This window comes from Geotrypetes seraphini, chromosome 7 (assembly GCF_902459505.1).
Source record: "Geotrypetes seraphini chromosome 7, aGeoSer1.1, whole genome shotgun sequence".
In the NCBI taxonomy this organism is placed as follows: domain Eukaryota; kingdom Metazoa; phylum Chordata; class Amphibia; order Gymnophiona; family Dermophiidae; genus Geotrypetes; species Geotrypetes seraphini.
In genome coordinates this window covers 75211086-75230423 of record NC_047090.1, presented here as the reverse complement: position 1 = coordinate 75230423, position 19338 = coordinate 75211086, and the positions used below count along the sequence as shown (strand labels likewise).

The following is a 19338-nucleotide window of genomic DNA, read 5'->3' as shown; positions in this document are numbered from 1 at the left end:
AAATCGCCTTCCAATATATTTGGGTATACAGTAGGGTGGACATGTATTTTATGGCTTCCAGAAATCATTTATAGTTTGCACGAGCACTTTATAACATCAAGCTGCCTATCCTGTGACCATCGGAGGAGTATTAACCACCATAAAAAGATAAGTTAATCTTATAGAAAATGGATGTTAAATTGTTGAATGGTGGTACAGACATCAATAGTGCGATGATGGTCTGACGGCAGCCGGTGTTGTGTGTTTTTACACTTGAACACTAATGGTTGTTGGTCTGAGCACTATTTAAATTTATTTAATCTAATTTATTAATATTGTGATATGAATATAGTTATTTAATTTATTATCACAATTGGATATTATATTGATCCCTATATTTATTTAATATACTGTATATACAACATTTTTATTGTTTAATACTTACGGCCTCTTTTACAAAGCCGCACTAGCGGCTGTACTGCGCTAATGGCCCCGAAGCCCATAGAGATTTAAAGGGCTTCGGGGCTGTTGCTGCGTGGCTTTGTAAAAGAGGCCATTAGTGGGATTTTTTATTATTATTATTGATTTTTTCTATGTGTATACAGTATATATAAATTTTGTAAGGTGTGTCTGTATTATTTATGTATGTATTTATTTATTTTTGTTTAAGTGGAAACCTGAGACAGGTCTTCCTGCCAAAACACAACTCGCGTCATATCAAGATTTCATTACTGAGTCAAGTTTTATGGTTTCAATAAACAGTTCAGCGTACACTGCTGATGTTGTGGCTTTTTTTCATTCTGTGACCTAAACATGCACACCATTCTTTCTAAAATGATTCCCAAAATGTACATATAGTCACACTTGCATATAGATTATGAGATAGTTCATCAAATGCACAATTACTCCTGGTTTCTATAAATGGTGCCCAAAGTTGCATGTGCAATTTAATTGAGTCAGTGGTGTGGTAAGAGGGGTTGGACTGCCCCAGGCGCTGTCTTGGTGGGGGCACTAGCACCTCCCTGCCCTCCCCCCATGCCACGCTCGCACTCTCCCTTCCCCGCCTCTCGTACTGCTTTCAAATCTTTGCAGCATGAGCAGCTACTCTAGCCTGCTGTTCACACTGGCCTGGTTCCCTCTGAAAGCACTTCTAGGACACAAGGCCAGGAAGTGATGTCAGAGGGAAAGCCAGCGTGAACAGCAGGCTGGAGAAGCTGCTTGCACTGGGGAAGATTTTAAGAGGTACGGGGTAGGAAAGGAGAGCACGAGTGTTGTGCAGAAGGGGGGGGTTGGCATGGAAGGAGGAGGACGGATAGGAGGGCACCACTGCCCCAGGTGCCTCCTACCCTCACTACACTACTGAATTGAGTACTGACATAATTAGTGCCAATAATCTAGTATTAACAATTACTGACATTAATTGGAAACAGTTTGAATTTATGCACGCTATGATGTCATTTTCATGACGTAAGAGGGGATTGAAGGGACACACATATCTTGTAAAGTATTTGTGCTGGGAAACACAGACACAGTTTGTGTTGATTCTGCTTCTATGTTCTGAGACAAGGTCATTTAATTTTGTTAATGAAGTTAGCTGCTTGGGACAATGGAGGTTCGACCCCCCCACAGCTATGCTCTGGTTGAGAGAGATAAAGGAAGCTTTAGATAAAACACTGTTGCTAAGACAGCACCTTAAGGTGTTAGACAATGAAGCACGTATGCTGTTTACCCACCCTACCCCCCTTTCTTGTGTTGATTACTTCTTTGAAGTTTATGTATCCTGTCACCAGATATGGTTTGTACTCATGTCATCTGCTAATACCACTGACCCATGTAAAAAGGTATAAAACTGGATGTAAGACTAATAATAAATAGGCAATTCCTTTAGGACACTGTCTGAGTATCCTTCCTTCCTAAGGGGACTGCCTCCAAATATCTGAAAAGGTGACAGGGTGTGTGCAGGGCGGTTTCGGGACCAAGAAACGGACCCCGTTGGTTTCACACGCATCTTCCTAAGCGCTATTCTATAAAGATGCACGCGCAAATCTTCTGGTGCATAACTGAAAATGACTTGACTATGGGAGGGGCATGGTCAGGTCATGGATGTTCACTAAAGATGCGCGCAGCATTATAGACTTTGGAGGATCTGCACTGTATGCATGAAGATTTACACCAGGTTTCAGTAGGTGTAAATCTTTGTGCCCAAATTTGGGCATGGATCCTGACACTATGTGCTGTTCTTTAAATGGCAACCAACTTGGGGCACCGATTATAAAATAGTATTTAGCATGTATTTTTTAATGGCACCCAAATGTTGCATTAGATAATAATAAGTTTTTCTCCTGAAGCAGCAGGAAGCGGCAAAACAAGGGGCTCTTGTCAAGATTGGTTTTCCTCTCTGGCTGGATGTATTGACTTTGAAAATAAGCTACTTTGGATTAGACTGAAAATCATGACTTTAAGATAAATGCTACTTTGCCCGAGAAGTTTATATTGACATTTTCTTGAACAGATGATTTGCATAAGGGATTCAGATTTCAAATGAGAGTCTGGATTTTTGTAGAACAGTCTTTTTTTCCTATTGTTTTATAGAAGTGTTTTTTTTACTGTTCTGTTTTTCCCGACTGTGAAGAGCAAGCCATTGATATGAGCTGGTCTTCTGATCCCAATAGGTGTCTATTCTGAAGCCTGTTTCCTGGTTTTGAGGTTTGCCATTTGATAATAATTACATTCCCGGTTTATCCCTTAGTGCAACTCATCATTAGCAAACTTATTGTTATCTAACGCAACATTGATGAAAACATTACATTTGCTCCCTTATATATTATTATGTGACCCAAATTTGGTCACAATTTACTAAGTCTACTGTAGTCCTATGTGCAAAATTGTAGCCCTCTTTTATAAGCAGGTCTCTTTGAGTCACTAGGCACTGACATCGATACATGAAAGTACAATTGGTTTATCTGTTATGTGTATTCCATTGGAAAAGCACATTCTTTGTAAACTGTTGATGGGATCTTTTTGGCTGTGCTTTATATGTTGGACTTTTTAGGTTTGGCTTTAACACTGGCATGAATTTGTATTTGTGTAATTATTGGATCTTACTCTGTCTTCTATTATACTGTGCTAGCAGTTTTTAGCGCAGAGAGCTGTGCTGAATGGCCTGCGCTTCTCCCGACGCTCCTAGGAACTCTGAGATTTGGGAGCAGTGTAGGCCATTCAGCGCAGCTCCCCGTGTTAGAAACTACTAGTGCAGTTTAATAGAAGAGGCCCTTAGTCTAGGAGCCTGAATCATTGTAAACCTAAACACCCTGCACTGCCCAATCCAGACTGAGCATTTTTTTTTTTTAAATTAGCTGGATAGAGCAATTTGATGAAGGAAGTGGTGGGGCCATTGGATGACCATGGAATAAAGGGAGTGCTAAAGGAGGACCATGGAATATAGGGAGTGCTAAAGGAGGACAAAGCTATCGTCGACAAAGTGAACACATTTTTTGCGTCTGTATTTATCGAAGAGGATATACACAACATACTGGAAGCCGACAGGCTATATGCAGGAAACGAAGATGGGAAACTGACAAAGTTGACGGTCGGTCTAGATGAGGTATGCAGGCAGATTGATAGGCTTAAAAACAATAAATCCCCAGGACTGGATGGCATCCATCTGAGGGTAATGAAGGAACTGAAAGGGGCTATAGCTGAACTGCTTCATCTAATAGCCAATCTGTCGATCAAATCGGGAAGGATTCTGGAAGACTGGAAAGTGGCGAATGTTATGCTGATCTTCAAGAAAGGTCAAGGGGAGATTCAGGAAACTACAGACTGGTGAGTCTGACCTTGGTACTAGGAAAGATGGTAGAGGTGCTGATAAAGGACCGCATCATATCACCTTGATGGACACAATCTGATGAGGACCAGACAGCACGGCTTCAGCAAAGGAAGATCTTGCTTGACGAACTTGCTACACTTCTTTGAGGGAGTAAACAGGCAGATAGACAAGGGTGACCCGGTCGACATTGTATATCTGGATTTTCAAAAGGTGTTCGACAAGGTTCCGCATGAACTTCAAAAAATTGTGAGCCGTGGAATTGAGGGTGAAATACTCACGTGGATTAAAAACTGGCTGGCGGATAGGAAATAGAGTGGACAGTACTCGGATTGGAAAAGCGTCACCAATGGAGTGCCACAGGGTTCAGTGCTTGGACCCGTGCTCTTCAATATATTTATAAATGACCTGGAAATTGGTACGATGATTGAGATGATTAAATTTGAAGATGATACGAAGTTATTCAGAGTAGTGAAGATGCAGGAGGATTGCGAAGACCTGCAAAGTGACATAAACACGCTTGAGAAATGGCAGAATGCTAGGAATGATTAAGAAGGGGATCACGAACAGATCAGAGAAGAGCAACTAAAATGGTTAAGGAGTTGCCGTACAGTGAGAAATTAGAGAAACTGGGCCTCTTCTCCCTTGAAAAGAGGAGACTGAGAAGGGACATGATCGAAACATTCAAGATACTGAAGGGAATAGACTTAGTAGATAAAGACAGGTTGTTCACCCTCTCCAAGGTAGGGAGAACGAGAGGGCACTCCCTAAAGCTGAAAGGGGATAGATTCTGTACAAATGTAAGGAAGTTCTTCTTCACCCAGAGAATGGTAGAAACTGAATGCTCTTCCAGAGGCTGTTATAGGGGAAAACACCCTCCAGGGATTCAAGACAAAGTTAGACAAGTTCCTGCTGAACCAGAACGTACGCAGGTAAGGCTAGTCTCAGTTAGGGCACTGGTCTTTGACCTAAGAGCTGCCGCGTGAGCGGACTGCTGGGCACGATGGACCACTGGTCTGACCCAGCAGCAGCAATTCTTATGTAACTTGCCTTGAGCTATTACTGAAAACGTGTGCACTAAATGTAAATAAATATCAATTAATTTTGCCAAAATTTTGCCAAAGTAGTTCAGTATAATCAAAGCCTGCCTGCCTACCTGTATATTAGAGAATGAAATGGGAACAAATTTGTCCCCTGATGAGGACATAGATTACAGGAGTGGGGCAGGGACAGTATTCATGGGGATGGGACAGGAATGGAGACAAATTTACCCCATGTCATTTTCTACTGTATATGTTTCAACAATAGTATTTGTGTAAGTTACAGCTTCCATGCAATAATTCTATAGTCATGAAAATGTGTTTGTGTGGCTTGAGTTATAGCACCAACTTGTATTTTGAGGATAGAATTGATCATAGGTTTTTGCAGAAAAGAAGAGTATCTTTGACTATATTTCTAAGCCTTAATAATATTTGAGGGGGTTTCTTTTGCAGCTAGAGATTCTGCACTACATTTGAAAGAGGGAATGAAAGGGCAGTTAACTGAAGCATCTTCTGCCACATCCAAAGCATACTGCGTATATAGAAAAGAAATAGATCCAGACATAGACCTTATGGGCTCAGGAGCAGACGGTGGAGGCAATGAAGAAAAATCTACAGAGGAGGCAGTGATGAGCCCTGCTATAGCGATTATGCAGCCCATACTCCGATTCCTACAGTTGCTCTGTGAAAACCACAACAGAGAACTCCAGGTACTATATACCAGGGCACCAAAGCCATTCCCTAATGTTTCTCATTTCACCTTCTACTTTCTTAATTCCTTCCTAGTTTAGTGTTTTCTGTTAAGATATAATTCCTAATTCTTATACAAAGTTGAGTTTCTCCTCATTCCTTTAAAGCAGGGGTGTCAGGGTCCCTCCTCGAGGGCTGCAATCCAGTCGGGTTTTCAGGATTTCCCCAATGAATATGCATGAGATCTATGTGTATACAATGAAAGCAGTGCATGCAAATAGATCTAATGCATATTCATTGGGGAAATCCTGAAAACCCGACTGGATTGCGGCCCTCGAGGAGGGACTTTGACACCTGTGCTTTAAAGTTTGGCTTCCATTCAGAGCTAGTCCTTCAGCTAAAATGTTCTTGAAATTTCCAGAAAACAGAAAGTGTTAACTTTGAAAAATATGCCTCCTGTCTCATTAACTTTTGAGACCTCAAAACCTCAGCATCTCTAGAGCCATATGCATGACTGTGATATGATGTTTGACTTAAAAAAATTGTACTTCCCTGACTCTCCACGGTATAAGTAGGCAGCATTAGATACTAGGATGATGATTTCTACTTTCTTTGCAATGAGTTGTCATTCCAGACCTCATGACATGTACAGTTCACCATATGTCAGAAGCGTATGAAGTTTGAACTTTGATTTAACAGTGAAAAATGATAAACAGTTGTAAAATTAGACATCACTTTTGTTTGTTCAATTATTACATTTATAATTTGCTTTGCCCCAAACTGCTCCAAGTACTATTCAAAAACATAACAATTCCCCCCCCCCCAAAAAAAAAAAAATCACAAATGATATAAAAATTATAGGAGGAACTTCTTAGAGATAGGCTCCATCTGTTTTGTGAATGCTGCTAAATTTAACTTAAATTGATTCATTTCAGTTATTTATTTATTTATTAATTCAATTTTCTATACCATTCTCCAGAGGGGAGCTCAGACCAGTTTACATGAATTTATTCAGGTACTCAAGCATTTTTCCCTGATTGTCCCAGCAGGCTCACAATCTATCTAATGGGGGATTAAGTGACTTTTGCAAGGGGATTAAGTGACTTGCCCATGGTCACAAGTAGTAAAGATTTGAACCCACAACCTCAGGGTCCTGAGGCTGTAGCTTTAACTACTGCACCACACTCTTCCTGTTAAGTGTGCTCAAACATGTATCTTCTTGCTGTTTTGTAAAGAGCTTCATCTACAAGTCAACATTCAATGTATATTCTGTTCTTATACAAGTAATGAAATAAGATTACACATCACATGATGTGTATACTGCTAATGACTCAGTACAGTAATGCACTGTACAGGGTCAGAAGCTGCCATTTTTTCAAAATGGCAGAGTGTTGGATTGGGCATCACTCTTGCATCCCAACTTTAAAGATGTAAGAGGAAAAGGGTGGGGCATTTGGGAGTCTGGCATCATTCAACAAACGGAGTAATTTGTGGGTTGGGAACTGATGGGGTCTGGGAGGCTACCAGAGATGCTTTTGGGTGCAGGGGAATATTTTGGGGTTCTGTTTCGGCTACACAGGAATTCATACTTTAGCTGTTGATTTCCACTTCCTGTGAAACTGCAGATTATCCCAGGACAAGCAGGCATGATATTCTCACATGTGGGTGACGTCATCTACGGAGCCCCAGCGCGGACAGCTTTTCAAGCAAACTTGCTAGAAGTTTCAAGTTTGCACACTGCACCACGCATGTGCATGCCTTCTCGCCCACTAGAGGGCGCATCCCACCTCGTGGTCCTCAGTTCAATTTTTTCCGCGGAGCCAGAAAGCCCTGTGGATCTGAGCTCCAGTGTATTGCCTTCTAGCTGCCGCGTTTCGTTGTTCTTTTATTGGAATAAGTTCGCGGTGCTGCTTTCTTGTTTTTTCATTTCTTTTCAAAAAAAAAAAAAAAAATTTTATTTTTCGTTGGGCTCCGGGGGCTCCCGGAAGCCGTGGCCGCGGGACGTCGGTCGTTCCCGGCCTTCTTCTTCGTTGATGTCCCGTCCTGTTACGGGATTTAAAAAGTGCAGCCGGTGTGAGAGGTTACTTTCCATCACTGACCCTCACCGGTGGTGCATTGTCTGTCTTGGGCCGGATCATCCGACAGCGTCGTGTGATCGCTGTGCTACTTTCCAAAACAGAGCCCTCCGTCGCCGTAAGGCCAGAATGGCGGAATTGTTCGCCGTCGACACGCCGCCTAAGGCCTCGACGTCGGCCTCGGCCTCGGCCCCGGCCTTGACCTCGGCCTCGGCATCCTCGGGGGCCTCGGCTTCGCCTCGGCCCTCGTCTTCGAAGGCGTCTACAGGGAAGCCGGCTTCGGGTAAGTCCTCTGTTCCATCCCCTTCAGCAAAGAAGCCATCTTCTACTCAGGCTAAGGCGGGTGGGTCGACCCCGGCCCCGCCTCGGACCTCGACTTCGCACACCCCGAGGGAATACTCGAGACCGAGGTCGCCCTCCAGGGAGTGTGCTCCGGACTCGGAACTCCCCACCTTCGTGGGGATTCCGGCCTTCCAGGAACTCCTTCGAGCCCTGATTTCATCGGAGCTGACGGGGGCCCTGGAAGTGTTGCAGCGGGCTGCTGTTCCGGCGGCCTCGACCTCGGCCGGGGCGCCTTCGGTCTCGGAGGCTCCGGCCTCGGCTCCCTCGACCTCGGGAGCCCCGGCCTCGGTAACCTCGGTCTCGGGTACTGTCGCCCCCTTAACCTCGGTCTCGGCCCCGCCCATGACCTCGACCTCGGGGGGGCCGCCTGAGCGGAGTGTGAGGCCCAAGGAAAAGTTGCGCAGAGTGCGCCGTCTTTCCTCCTCTTCCTCGGGGTCTTCCCGGGACGCCTCGCCCTCGACGCGACCTCGGACGAGGCGCCGATCGAGGAAGTCTAAGCGGCCGCGAGGCTCGCCTCGGCACGATCGTTCCTCGCCGCTCGGGGGCGAGGCGCTGCAGGTGTCGGAGTTGCGCCTCGACAACCCGAGGCTCCTCCGGTCACCTCATGGGAAGTCTTCCCGTGCCGCCTCGCCGAGGAAGTGGGAGAGTGCCCCCCGGACCCCGGGGTCCTCACCCAAGGGTTCTGCGAGGCGGAGAATTTCTCCTTCCCCCTCGAGGGCCTTGGGGAGGGGATCCTGGGACTCGGGGTCAGTTAGGGATCCTCATTATTCCCATGAGGCCTCTCCCCTCTCCTCGGTGGGGCGGTCGAGAACCCCGTCTCCCCCGGCCAGGCCGTCCTCATTTTCATCCTTTGTTCAGGACATGGCCCGAGCCCTGGGGTTAGACCTGATGGTCGGTTCTCAATACTCCAAAGAATTTTTGGAGGAACAGGACCTTCCCACTCCTCCTAGAGAGGTGCCTAGGCTCCCCCTCAACAGAGTCCTTCTGCAGACCTGGTTGAAGAACTTGTCAAACCCTCTTACAGTCACGTCTGTGCCTTCAAAAATGGAAGCGAAATATAGGACGGTGCCCCCTAAAGGGTTCGAAAAGGCGCAGCTCTCCCACCAGTCTCTTCTGGTGGAGTCTGCCCTTAAAAAATCACAGCCCTCACGGGTTTCTGCGGCGGTTCCACCCGGCAGGGAGGGGCGGACCCTGGACAAGTTTGGCCGTCGCCTCTATTCAAATTCCCTGATGGCCACCAGGGTTCTAAATTACGCCTTCACCTTTTCCTCCTATTTGCGTGGCATGGTGAAGGACCTTCCTCAATATCGAGACTCGTTACCGGACTCCCAGAGAGCAGGATTCGATAAGTTTATGTCCAACCTGTCTCAATTGCGGTTGTACCTGTTTCATGCGGTGTATGACGCATTTGAGCTGGTTTCGAGGGTGTCGGCCTTCGCAGTGGCCATGCGCCGCTTGGCCTGGCTTCGCACCCTCGACATGGACCCAAACCTGCAGGAACGTCTTGCAGATTTGCCTTGTGTGGGGTCCGAGTTATTTGACGAGTCCTTAGATGCGGCGACCAAGCGGTTGTCGGAGCAGGAGCGCTCGTTAGCATCCCTGGTCCGCCCCAAACCTAGGCCCCCGCCGCAGAAACCTTTCCGGCCTCCGCCGCGCCGATATCCTCAGAAGTCGACCCCGGCTTTCTCAAGACCACCTCCGAGACGTCCGTCTCAGCGAGGCAGAGGGGGACAAACCCAAGCCCCGGCGCAGGGTCCTTCTAAGCCCGCGCCTTCCTTTTGACGGGCTGAGCGGACGGGGCGGGTTCCCCTCCACGATATCACAGGAACCCCTTCCTATCGGGGGGCGTCTTCGGTTCTTCCGGGTGGCATGGGCCGAGATAACCTCAGACGCTTGGGTGCTCCGGACCGTCTCCGAGGGCTACTCGCTCAACTTTGTATCCTCGCCACCGGACCATCCTCCAAATCTGGCCTCTTGCAACCGATCGCAGCTGCCGACCCTTCTGGCCGAGGCCAGGGCCCTCTTGGTACTTCGGGCGGTCGAACCGGTCCCCCAGGACCAACGGGGTACGGGGTTTTATTCCCGTTACTTTTTGGTTCCAAAAAAGACCGGGGACCTGCGCCCCATACTGGACCTCAGGAAGCTCAACAAATTCCTGGTCCGGGAGAAGTTTCGAATGCTGTCTCTCCCGGTCTTATATCCTCTTTTGGAGGAGGGGGACTGGATGTGCTCCCTCGACTTGAAGGAAGCATACACCCATGTTCCGGTGCATCCCGCCTTCCGAAGATTTTTACGATTCCAGGTGGGGGATTTGCACCTACAGTACAGGGTCCTGCCCTTCGGCCTGGCTTCCTCTCCACGAGTCTTCACGAAGTGCATGGTGGTGGTTGCGGCAGCCCTGAGGTCTCGTGGGCTTCATGTGTTCCCTTACCTGGACGATTGGCTTATCAAAGCCCCGACCAGGGAGGGGGTTATCTCAGCGACCCGACGGTCTATAGCCTTCCTGCAGAGCCTCGGGTTCGAGATAAACTTTCCAAAATCTCAGTTGTGCCCGGCTCAGTCTCTTCAATTTATAGGCGCGGTGCTGGACACGGTGCGCCTGCGCTCCTATCTCCCGCCCCAGCGGTTGGAGGCCTTGGTCCGGATGGGCCGTCAGGTTTCTCAACTATCGGTGGTGTCGGCCCACCGCATGATGATACTGCTCGGGCATATGGCGTCGACGGTCCACGTCGCTCCGTTTGCCAGGCTGCATCTGAGGATCCCACAATGGACCCTTGCTTCCCAGTGGCGTCAGGAGTGCGATCCAGTGTCTCGCCTCATTGCGGTGACTCCGCTTTTGCGGAAATCGCTGCGTTGGTGGACAAACTCTTCACATCTGTCCAAGGGTTTGCTGTTTCTCACCCCTCCGTTTCGCAAAGTTCTGACCACAGACTCCTCGGAGTACGCGTGGGGAGCCCACATCGACGGTCTTCGCACGCAGGGCCTGTGGTCTGCCGAGGACCGTCGGTGTCACATCAACGTGCTAGAGCTTCGAGCCATCTTTCTAGCACTCCGAGCTTTCGTTCACATAGTGCGGAATCAGGTTGTCCTCGTTCGCACGGACAATCAAGTAGCAATGTACTATGTGAACAAGCAGGGTGGAACGGGCTCTTGGCCCCTCTGCTCGGAGGCTCTTCGCCTTTGGGAGTGGGCGGTCTCCCGGAACATCTTCCTTCGGGCGGTCTACATCCAAGGAGAACTGAATTGTCTGGCAGACAAACTCAGTCGACTTCTGCAACCGCACGAGTGGACTCTACACTCCGCAGTTCTGCGCGAGGTTTTCGTTCGCTGGGGAACGCCACAGGTGGATCTGTTTGCCTCTCCGGAGACCCACAAACTGCCCCTGTATTGTTCTCGGATGTACTCGCGGGACCGTCTGGAGGCCGATGCCTTTCTTCTCGATTGGGAGGGGAGGTTCCTGTATGCATTCCCTCCTTTTCCTCTAATCATGCGAACGTTAGTACATCTGAAATCGTCCACGGCCACGATGATTCTCATCGCACCTCGGTGGCCGCGTCAGCACTGGTTCTCCCTGCTGCTTCAGCTCAGTGTCAGGGAGCCTCTTCTTCTGCCTGTGTTTCCTTCTCTGCTGTCACAGAGTCAAGGATCCATGTTACATCCCAATCTGCAGTCATTACACCTGACAGCCTGGTTTCTTGCTCCTTAACTGCGCCTGATCTGTCTCAATCGGTGAGGGAGGTATTGGAAGCCTCACGCAAGATCTCGACAAGGCTTTGTTATTCGCAGAAATGGACCAGGTTCTCTACCTGGTGTTCGTCTTTTCACCTGGATCCGGTGTCGGTTCCGGTGTCCTCGGTTTTGGACTATTTATTCCACCTGTCGCACTCTGGTCTGAAAACCACTTCGGTGCGTGTTCATCTTAGTGCTATTTCTGCCTTCCATCAACATCTGGATGGCCGCCCTCTGTCGCTCCATCCTTTGGTGACACGCTTCATGAAAGGGTTACTCAGGGTTTGTCCCCCTCTTAAGCCTCCTTCAGTCGTGTGGAATTTGAATGTGGTTTTGGCTCAACTGATGAAACCTCCTTTTGAGCCACTCAACAAGTCTCTCTTGAAATTTCTGACTTGGAAGGTGGTGTTTCTGATTGCCCTCACCTCCGCTAGGCGAATTGGGGAGTTGCAAGCCTTGGTTGCGGACCCTCCTTTCACTGTCTTCCATCATGACAAGGTGGTTCTCCGCACCCATCCTAAGTTTGTACCTAAAGTAGTTTCTGATTTCCACCTCAATCAGTCCATTGTCCTTCCTGTGTTCTTCCCTAAGCCCCACTCCCATCCTGGCGAGACGGCGCTTCACACTCTTGACTGTAAGAGGGCGTTGGCATATTACCTTCAACGCACCAGGTCTCATCGGAAGGTTCCTCAATTGTTTTTGTCCTTCGATCCCAATCGATTGGGGCATCCGGTTTCCAAGCGCACTCTGTCTAACTGGTTGGCTGCTTGCATTTCCTTTTGCTATGCTCAGGCTGGACTTCTGCCCCCGGGTCGAGTCACGGGGCATAAGGTCCGAGCGATGGCAGCTTCAGTGGCTTTCCTCCGATCCACTCCTATGGAGGACATATGTAAGGCTGCCACTTGGTCTTCGGTTCATACGTTCACCTCTCATTACTGTCTGGACACTTTATCCAGGAGTGACGGCCGGTTTGGCCAGTCAGTTTTGCAAAATCTGTTTTCCTAAATTGCCATCCTCCCACCTACCCTTTTTTTAGTTGGCTTGGAGGTCACCCACATGTGAGAATATCATGCCTGCTTGTCCTGGGATAAAGCACAGTTACTTACCGTAACAGGTGTTATCCAGGGACAGCAGGCATATATTCTCACAACCCGCCCGCCTCCCCGGGGATGGCTTCTTTGCTAGTTATGGAACTGAGGACCACGAGGTGGGATGCGCCCTCTAGTGGGCGAGAAGGCATGCACATGCGTGGTGCAGTGTGCAAACTTGAAACTTCTAGCAAGTTTGCTTGAAAAGCTGTCCGCGCTGGGGCTCCGTAGATGACGTCACCCACATGTGAGAATATATGCCTGCTGTCCCTGGATAACACCTGTTACAGTAAGTAACTGTGCTATTTGAACTCTTCCCCTTCTACAGTAGAGAACAGCTCCATCCTCAGTTTTTCTTTCTGCAAACAAACTCAGAAGGTCTCAAAACAGACAGCTGAGGGGAGTTATGATTGGAGTCTACAAAATCCTGAGAGGAGTAGAGTGGGTACAAGTGGATTGATTTTTCACTCCGTCAAAAATTACAAAGATTAGGGGACACTCGATGAAGTTACAGGGAAATACTTTTAAAACCAATAGGAGGAAATTTTTTTCATTCAGAGAATAATTAAGCTCTAGAATGCATTGCCAGGGATTGTGGTAAGAGGTGATAGTGTAGCTGGTTTTAAGAAAGGTTTGGACAATTTCCTGGAGGAAAAAAATCATTTTCTGTTATTGATAAAGACATGAGGGAAGCTACTGCTTGCCCTGGATCAGTAGCATGGAATGTTGCTACTACTTGGGTTTTGGCCAGATATTAGGGACCTGGATTGGCCACCGTGAGAACGGGCTGCTGGGCTTGATGGACCAATGGTCTGACCCAGTAAGGCTATTCTTATGTTCTTATGATCTGCTCTTCTTTTTGTTGTTTGACACGCAGCTCCTGATTGGTAAGGCCCGACTTAGTGAAGGAAGAGGCTATCGTGGCATACAGCGAGTGATTTCCTGCACTCGCTGGCGCTCCGGCTGCTCTCTCCTGCCTCTTCTGCTGCCCTCTCCAGTCTCCCCCATGAAAAACCTTATTTGCGGTTTTTCAAGATTTGCGGGTGTTCCTGGAACGGAACTCCCGCGAATATCAGGGGAGTACTTTATGTATTTTTGTTGTGTACCCCCTGATTTTAAATATTTTGTATAATCGCTTAGTATTTACGATAGGCGATATATCAGATAACAATTAAATTTGAAACTTGAGGAAAGCAGGCACCAGAACTCACAGTGAAGATAAGAAACGCCTTCACCGGATCAGACCCTAGTCCGGTGACCCGCACACGCGGAGGCCAAGCTAGGTGCTCCCTGTTGGAGACCCTGATTTCCTGTATCCCTCGATGTGATTTGCAAGAAGGTGTGCATCCAACTTGCGTTTGAATCCCAGAACGGTAATCTCCATCACAACCTCCTCCGGGAGAGCATTCCAAGCGTCCACCACTCTCTGTGTGAAACAAAACTTCCTGACATTTGTCCTGGACCTACTGCCCCTCAATTTCAGTCTATGATCTCTTGACTGTGTCACATCTGAAAAAGTGAATAATGCTGTTTCTTGGTCTATTTTGTCAAATCCTTTTAATATTTTAAAAGTCTCTATCATATCTCCTCGCAGTCTCCTCTTTTCGAGGTGAGTACTCCCAATAATTCCTATAGTAAACCTTGGGGGCGGGGGGTCTATAAATTTTGTTTTTGAGGGTTTCTGAGGCTAGGATTAGATTCCCTCTCCTTCAAAACCCTAAAATTGCTTTTTTATTTGGTTCTGGCTCCAATGGCCCATTCTTGACGGTAGTAATCTTTGAATTATTAGCGAGCTATTTTAATCTTCATTTTTTCTGCCTAAAAACCACTCATTTTTGCTGGAGACTACCTCTAATGGATGTCCCAGATCCTGCATTTTTTTGCGTAGAGTTGCCAGTTGAGTGGCTATATTCCACATGCCACAGAATGCAGGAAGAAGAGGCAGGAACTTTGGGTTTGGCCCCCCAGTCAATCTTCCAAGGCCTTGGAACCCCTGAAATTCCAGAAAATCCAGTCTAAGGGGAAGAAATCCTGCTCAGATGATCTGAGCATCAATGAAATGAAACGTAAGCATATGGTGGCGGACATATCTCCTCTTCCCCAGTCTGGTGTTGTGCAAGGAATCTCAGGTCCCCCTATGCATGGGTTCTCTGATTTTTGTCAGCCTCTTATGGAAAGCCTATTTAACTGGACTGGGAAGCACTGCACTGCCTTTAGGTGCGCCTGCTCCTTCTAAGGGGGATCCTTCTCCCAAGCAGGAATTCGTACCTCATTCCACACCAGCTTCCAGTGTCAGCAACCCTTCGGAGCAGGACTGGGATGACTGGAAGTCCCTTTCCATGCCTTTATAATCACAGGGCTCTTCTGCGATAGTGGACGATGTGGGATCCTTTTCAGGAACCAATAGCAGAGGGCAGGAGTGGCTGCGGATCACAGTGATGATTTATCTGTGTATCACCTTTACAGGCCAGCTTCAGTCTCCCATGTCATTTCTGACACCCTATATATTGAAGCTTGATGCCCAGCAGCTCTCCACCTCACAGTGCTCCATCATGTGTGGCACTAATGCACAGACAAACTTTTTCCTGCTCATTCAGATCTTACCGCCTTAGTTACTGCCCAATGGGAGGTTCCTGAAGGCTCCCTTAAAGTGGCCAAAGCTATGTCTAGGCTCTATCCTATGGCACCAGACTTCCAACAGCTGTTTGTTAAGCTGAAGGCAGACTCTGCAGTGGCACAACTGACTAGCAAGGGTGGAGTGATGCTGAAGGACGCACAGGACCGTAAGGTGGATGTGATCATTAATAGACAGTTTGAAGAACTGGCTTTGGGTATCAAAGCTGCAACAGCTGCCTCCTTCGTGGCCCAGGTCTGTCATATCAGGCTACAGACTAGTCCTTCAAAGCTTGGGGATTCCTGTCCTCACATGTTTAAGGAGGGTGTGTATTATGTGACTGATGCTCTTTATACTAAGAAACCTAAAATGAAAGAATATGAAAAAGGTAACTGTTAGGAATTCTTTCAACATGGACTAGCTGAAGAGATATATGAGCATGTAGACAAACTAAGTTTCCAAGTTTATTTATAGTTTGATAAACCGACCATCAAACAAATATCTGGATGGTTTACAATTGTTAAAATTCAAGTTTTAAAAAGTAATAATAAAAATAAAAGCAAAATAGGGTAACATAAAAACCAGACAAAGCCAAGTATATGTTAATGTGAACAGAGTCCTCAGTTTTCACAGCTCCCAAAGGGACGTACCCTACACATAAGAGGAGTTACTTCTAATTAACCCATTCGGGTTATCTACTGTGAAACATCCCAGGACTCCTCTGGTGCATAAATGGTGAAAAAAAAGTGTCCAAATGAGTGAACAAGTGAATATGATTTGCTCTCATGATATCCAGTTCAAAATCATTATAACAGTCCAAATGCTTTTGCCATCAATGCAATAAACAGTTGAAAAACTTGTCTAATTATCGTCTATATACAAATATCAATCCACCATCCCAGTAACGTGCCAAATTCAAATGGCTCAACAGAGCTCCATTTCGGAGGTCTCTCCTCCTTCCTCGGGAGTATGAGCACTGCTTTCTGCTGGTGTTAACCTCTGAGTGAAAAGGATATCAAAATGAAAAAATGGTGCAATAACTATGTGGAAAGTGATGAGGAAAAGGTGGGCATTCTAAACAAATACTTCTGTGTTCACAGAAAAAATTCTGGAGAAAGACCTATGTTGATTGACAAAGCTACATATGGGAGTGGAATACATATGGCACCACTCATAGAAGAAAGTCTTTATGAACAACTGGAAAAGCTGAAATTGGACAAAGCCATGAGGCCAGATGAGACACATCTGAGGATACTGAAGGAGCTCAGAGGTTTTGGTGGGCCTTCTTAAAGATTTCTATACTATATCCTTGGAGACAGGAGAGGTCCCACGAACTTGGAGAAGAGCAGATGTGGTCTCTCTCCACAAAAATGTATAGAGGAATGGAGGGCATATGATATAGATGTTTAAATACTTAAAAGATATTAATATGCAAAGTAATCTTTTTCTGAGACAGGGAAGCAGTAAAATTAGGGGTCATGAGTTGAGGTTAAAGGGTGGGAGACTTAAGAGCAATGACAGGAAATACATTTTCATAGAAAAGGGTGTTGGATGCCTGGAATGCCCTTCTGTGGGTGACTGTGAAGACAAAAATGGTAATGGAATTCAAGAAATTGTGGGCTAAACATAAAGGAATCCTATATAGAAAAAGGATTAAATCCAGTTAAAGCAAAAATTAAATGACTCATAATTGGAGTGAGTGACGCAATTTCAGAGGCTGAGAAATAAGACCATTGACAGGTAGACTTCTATGGCCTGGGTTCTGTAAATGGCAGAAACAGATAAGGATCAAGTCTGACGTTATCTTTGATGGCAACTCCAGTAATTGAGAAGTGGGACCAGTTCCGGGTGGACTTCTACAATCTGTGCCCCAAAACCTAGCAGAGAGAGACAAAGATTAATTATATTGGTGTTTAATCATGAAGAAGTGGAACCTGTGCAGAGTGTCAGGTTCAACTCTGGCCACCTTGTTGAACAGAAAGGATGGGCTGTGCAATCTTTATCTTTGACAATTACTATGTTATTTGGGGTGAGGCAGTTTGGGGGAGGGGGCAGTTGCATGGGTTAGTATTTTGAAACTGGGGGTTTGTAATTGCAAGGATAGGTTTTGGTGATGGTTCAGTTTATAGAGTGGTGGGGCAGGTATCTTTTGGGAGTAGACCAGCTTCCAACATGGTGGGGCAATTTCAATAGGTAGTTTTGGGGAGAGAAGCAATTTGTGGCATGGTGGGACAGTTGCAGTTTTGGAGGAATGGACAATTTATGGGAGGTAGTTTTTTTTTAATGGGGGTGGTAGATGATTGTGGAATGGTGAGTTTTGTGAGGGTGTTAGGGCAGTTTATACTAGAGAATATTTTTTTGGGTGGGCTGCTATGAAGGAGGATTGAGAAAGCAGGAAAAAGGGAAACACAGTTTGAAAGGATGAATTCTTTAATTGCTATGACGTGGCAGAGGGTAGGCCCCGGCAGGGAATGTTGAAAAGCAGCTCTTTCAGAGCACTGCCGCCACCGCTGCTGCTTTAGGAGGCCTCAGAGCGGAGGTATGTCAGGTCTCACCGGGGTGGGGGGGGGTCACTAAATCGACGAGTCCAATTTTTTTGGGTGAATCGGGCCGCACTAGTGTCAGGGATGGAGTCAGAGAGTGTCAGAGGACTTCGGGATTGATCTTAACTAAGGCTTATTTTTGGGGTAGGGTTCATATTAGTTCTTCCTGCTTTAACTTCTAGAGTACTGGTAGGACTAAATTCTTCTTGGGGTTCAAGGGTTTGTTTAGCGGGGTCCCTGTCGCAAACTACAACCCTTCTATGGATATCACTATAAAAATACATAAAACTTTATATGTTTATTTGCGGGCTGATTCTATAAATGGCAACTAAATTGACCAGCGCTTAGAAAAATGACGCTGACTGCATGTCAATCACACTTAGGCGCCATTCACAGAATCACAGATAACAGCACCTATGTATAATCTTAGCACCTGGAATGTAGGCCAGGGTTTTAAAGATCTACATTTCAGGCACCTTAGCTTTTGAAGAATCATGTTTAGTGGCACCTAAGTCACGCTTTGCCCATAGAAACACCCTCTTGGGCGCCGCTAAGCCCCATGCAATATGTGCCTATTTTTCATAGATTTGGATAGGTGCCTATTGCCCAATTAAATTTTTTTTCCCAATTATTGAGGCTATTAAGAGTATTTTACCAATTAAGTTAGGTGCCATTTATAGAATTTGCCTATGATACCTGCACTGCTGAATAGTGACCTCAGTCTATGTATTAATCTACATTTTATATATTTGTTTTACAGAATTTCCTAAGAAATCAGAACAACAAAACTAACTATAACCTGGTCTGTGAGACACTGCAGTTTCTTGACTGTATTTGTGGAAGTACAACAGGTGGTCTTGGCCTTCTGGGTCTCTATATCAATGAGAGGAATGTAGCTTTAGTCAACCAGACTCTTGAAAGCTTGACTGAATATTGTCAAGGCCCATGTCATGAAAATCAGGTCAGTAAAGGGTTATTTCTCAGGAAAATGTAACTGACATAAACAATGATGTAAAATGTGCAATAAACATCAAAGGGGTCTTTTTCCTTAGGTGAATAAATAGTTAATTTGTGAATTAGCATTTGAGTTGGTGCATAACCACAGTATCAGTTAATGCAGTGGCTGGACACTTAGGAGGTGATTCTAAAGATAGGTGTTGCTAAGTGATTAGTGATTTATCTGACAAGCATTAAATACTACTACTACTACTACTATTACTACTATGTAACATAGTAAATGACAACAGACATGGGGGAAGCCACTGCCTGTCCTGGATCGATAGCATGGAATAGTGCTACTCCTTGGGCTTTGGTCAGGTACTAGTGACCTGGATTGGCCACCGTGAGAACGGGCTACTGGGTTTGATGGATCATTGGTCTGACCGAGTAAGGCTGTTCTTATGTTCTTATGA

General features: G+C 46.3%; 1 protein-coding gene across 5 annotated transcripts in view; it reads left to right on the top strand.

Moving 5' to 3' along the window:
- The window catches only part of ITPR2 (inositol 1,4,5-trisphosphate receptor type 2), a 665265-nt gene that overhangs the window by 459162 nt on the left and 186765 nt on the right, over positions 1-19338 (top strand). For all 5 annotated transcript variants that reach the window (XM_033951965.1, XM_033951964.1, XM_033951968.1 and 2 more), the window contains 2 exons: positions 5299-5555; positions 18687-18887. In XM_033951965.1, coding sequence (XP_033807856.1) covers positions 5299-5555; positions 18687-18887 — 458 coding nt within the window. The remainder of the gene's footprint in view (positions 1-5298; positions 5556-18686; positions 18888-19338) is intronic.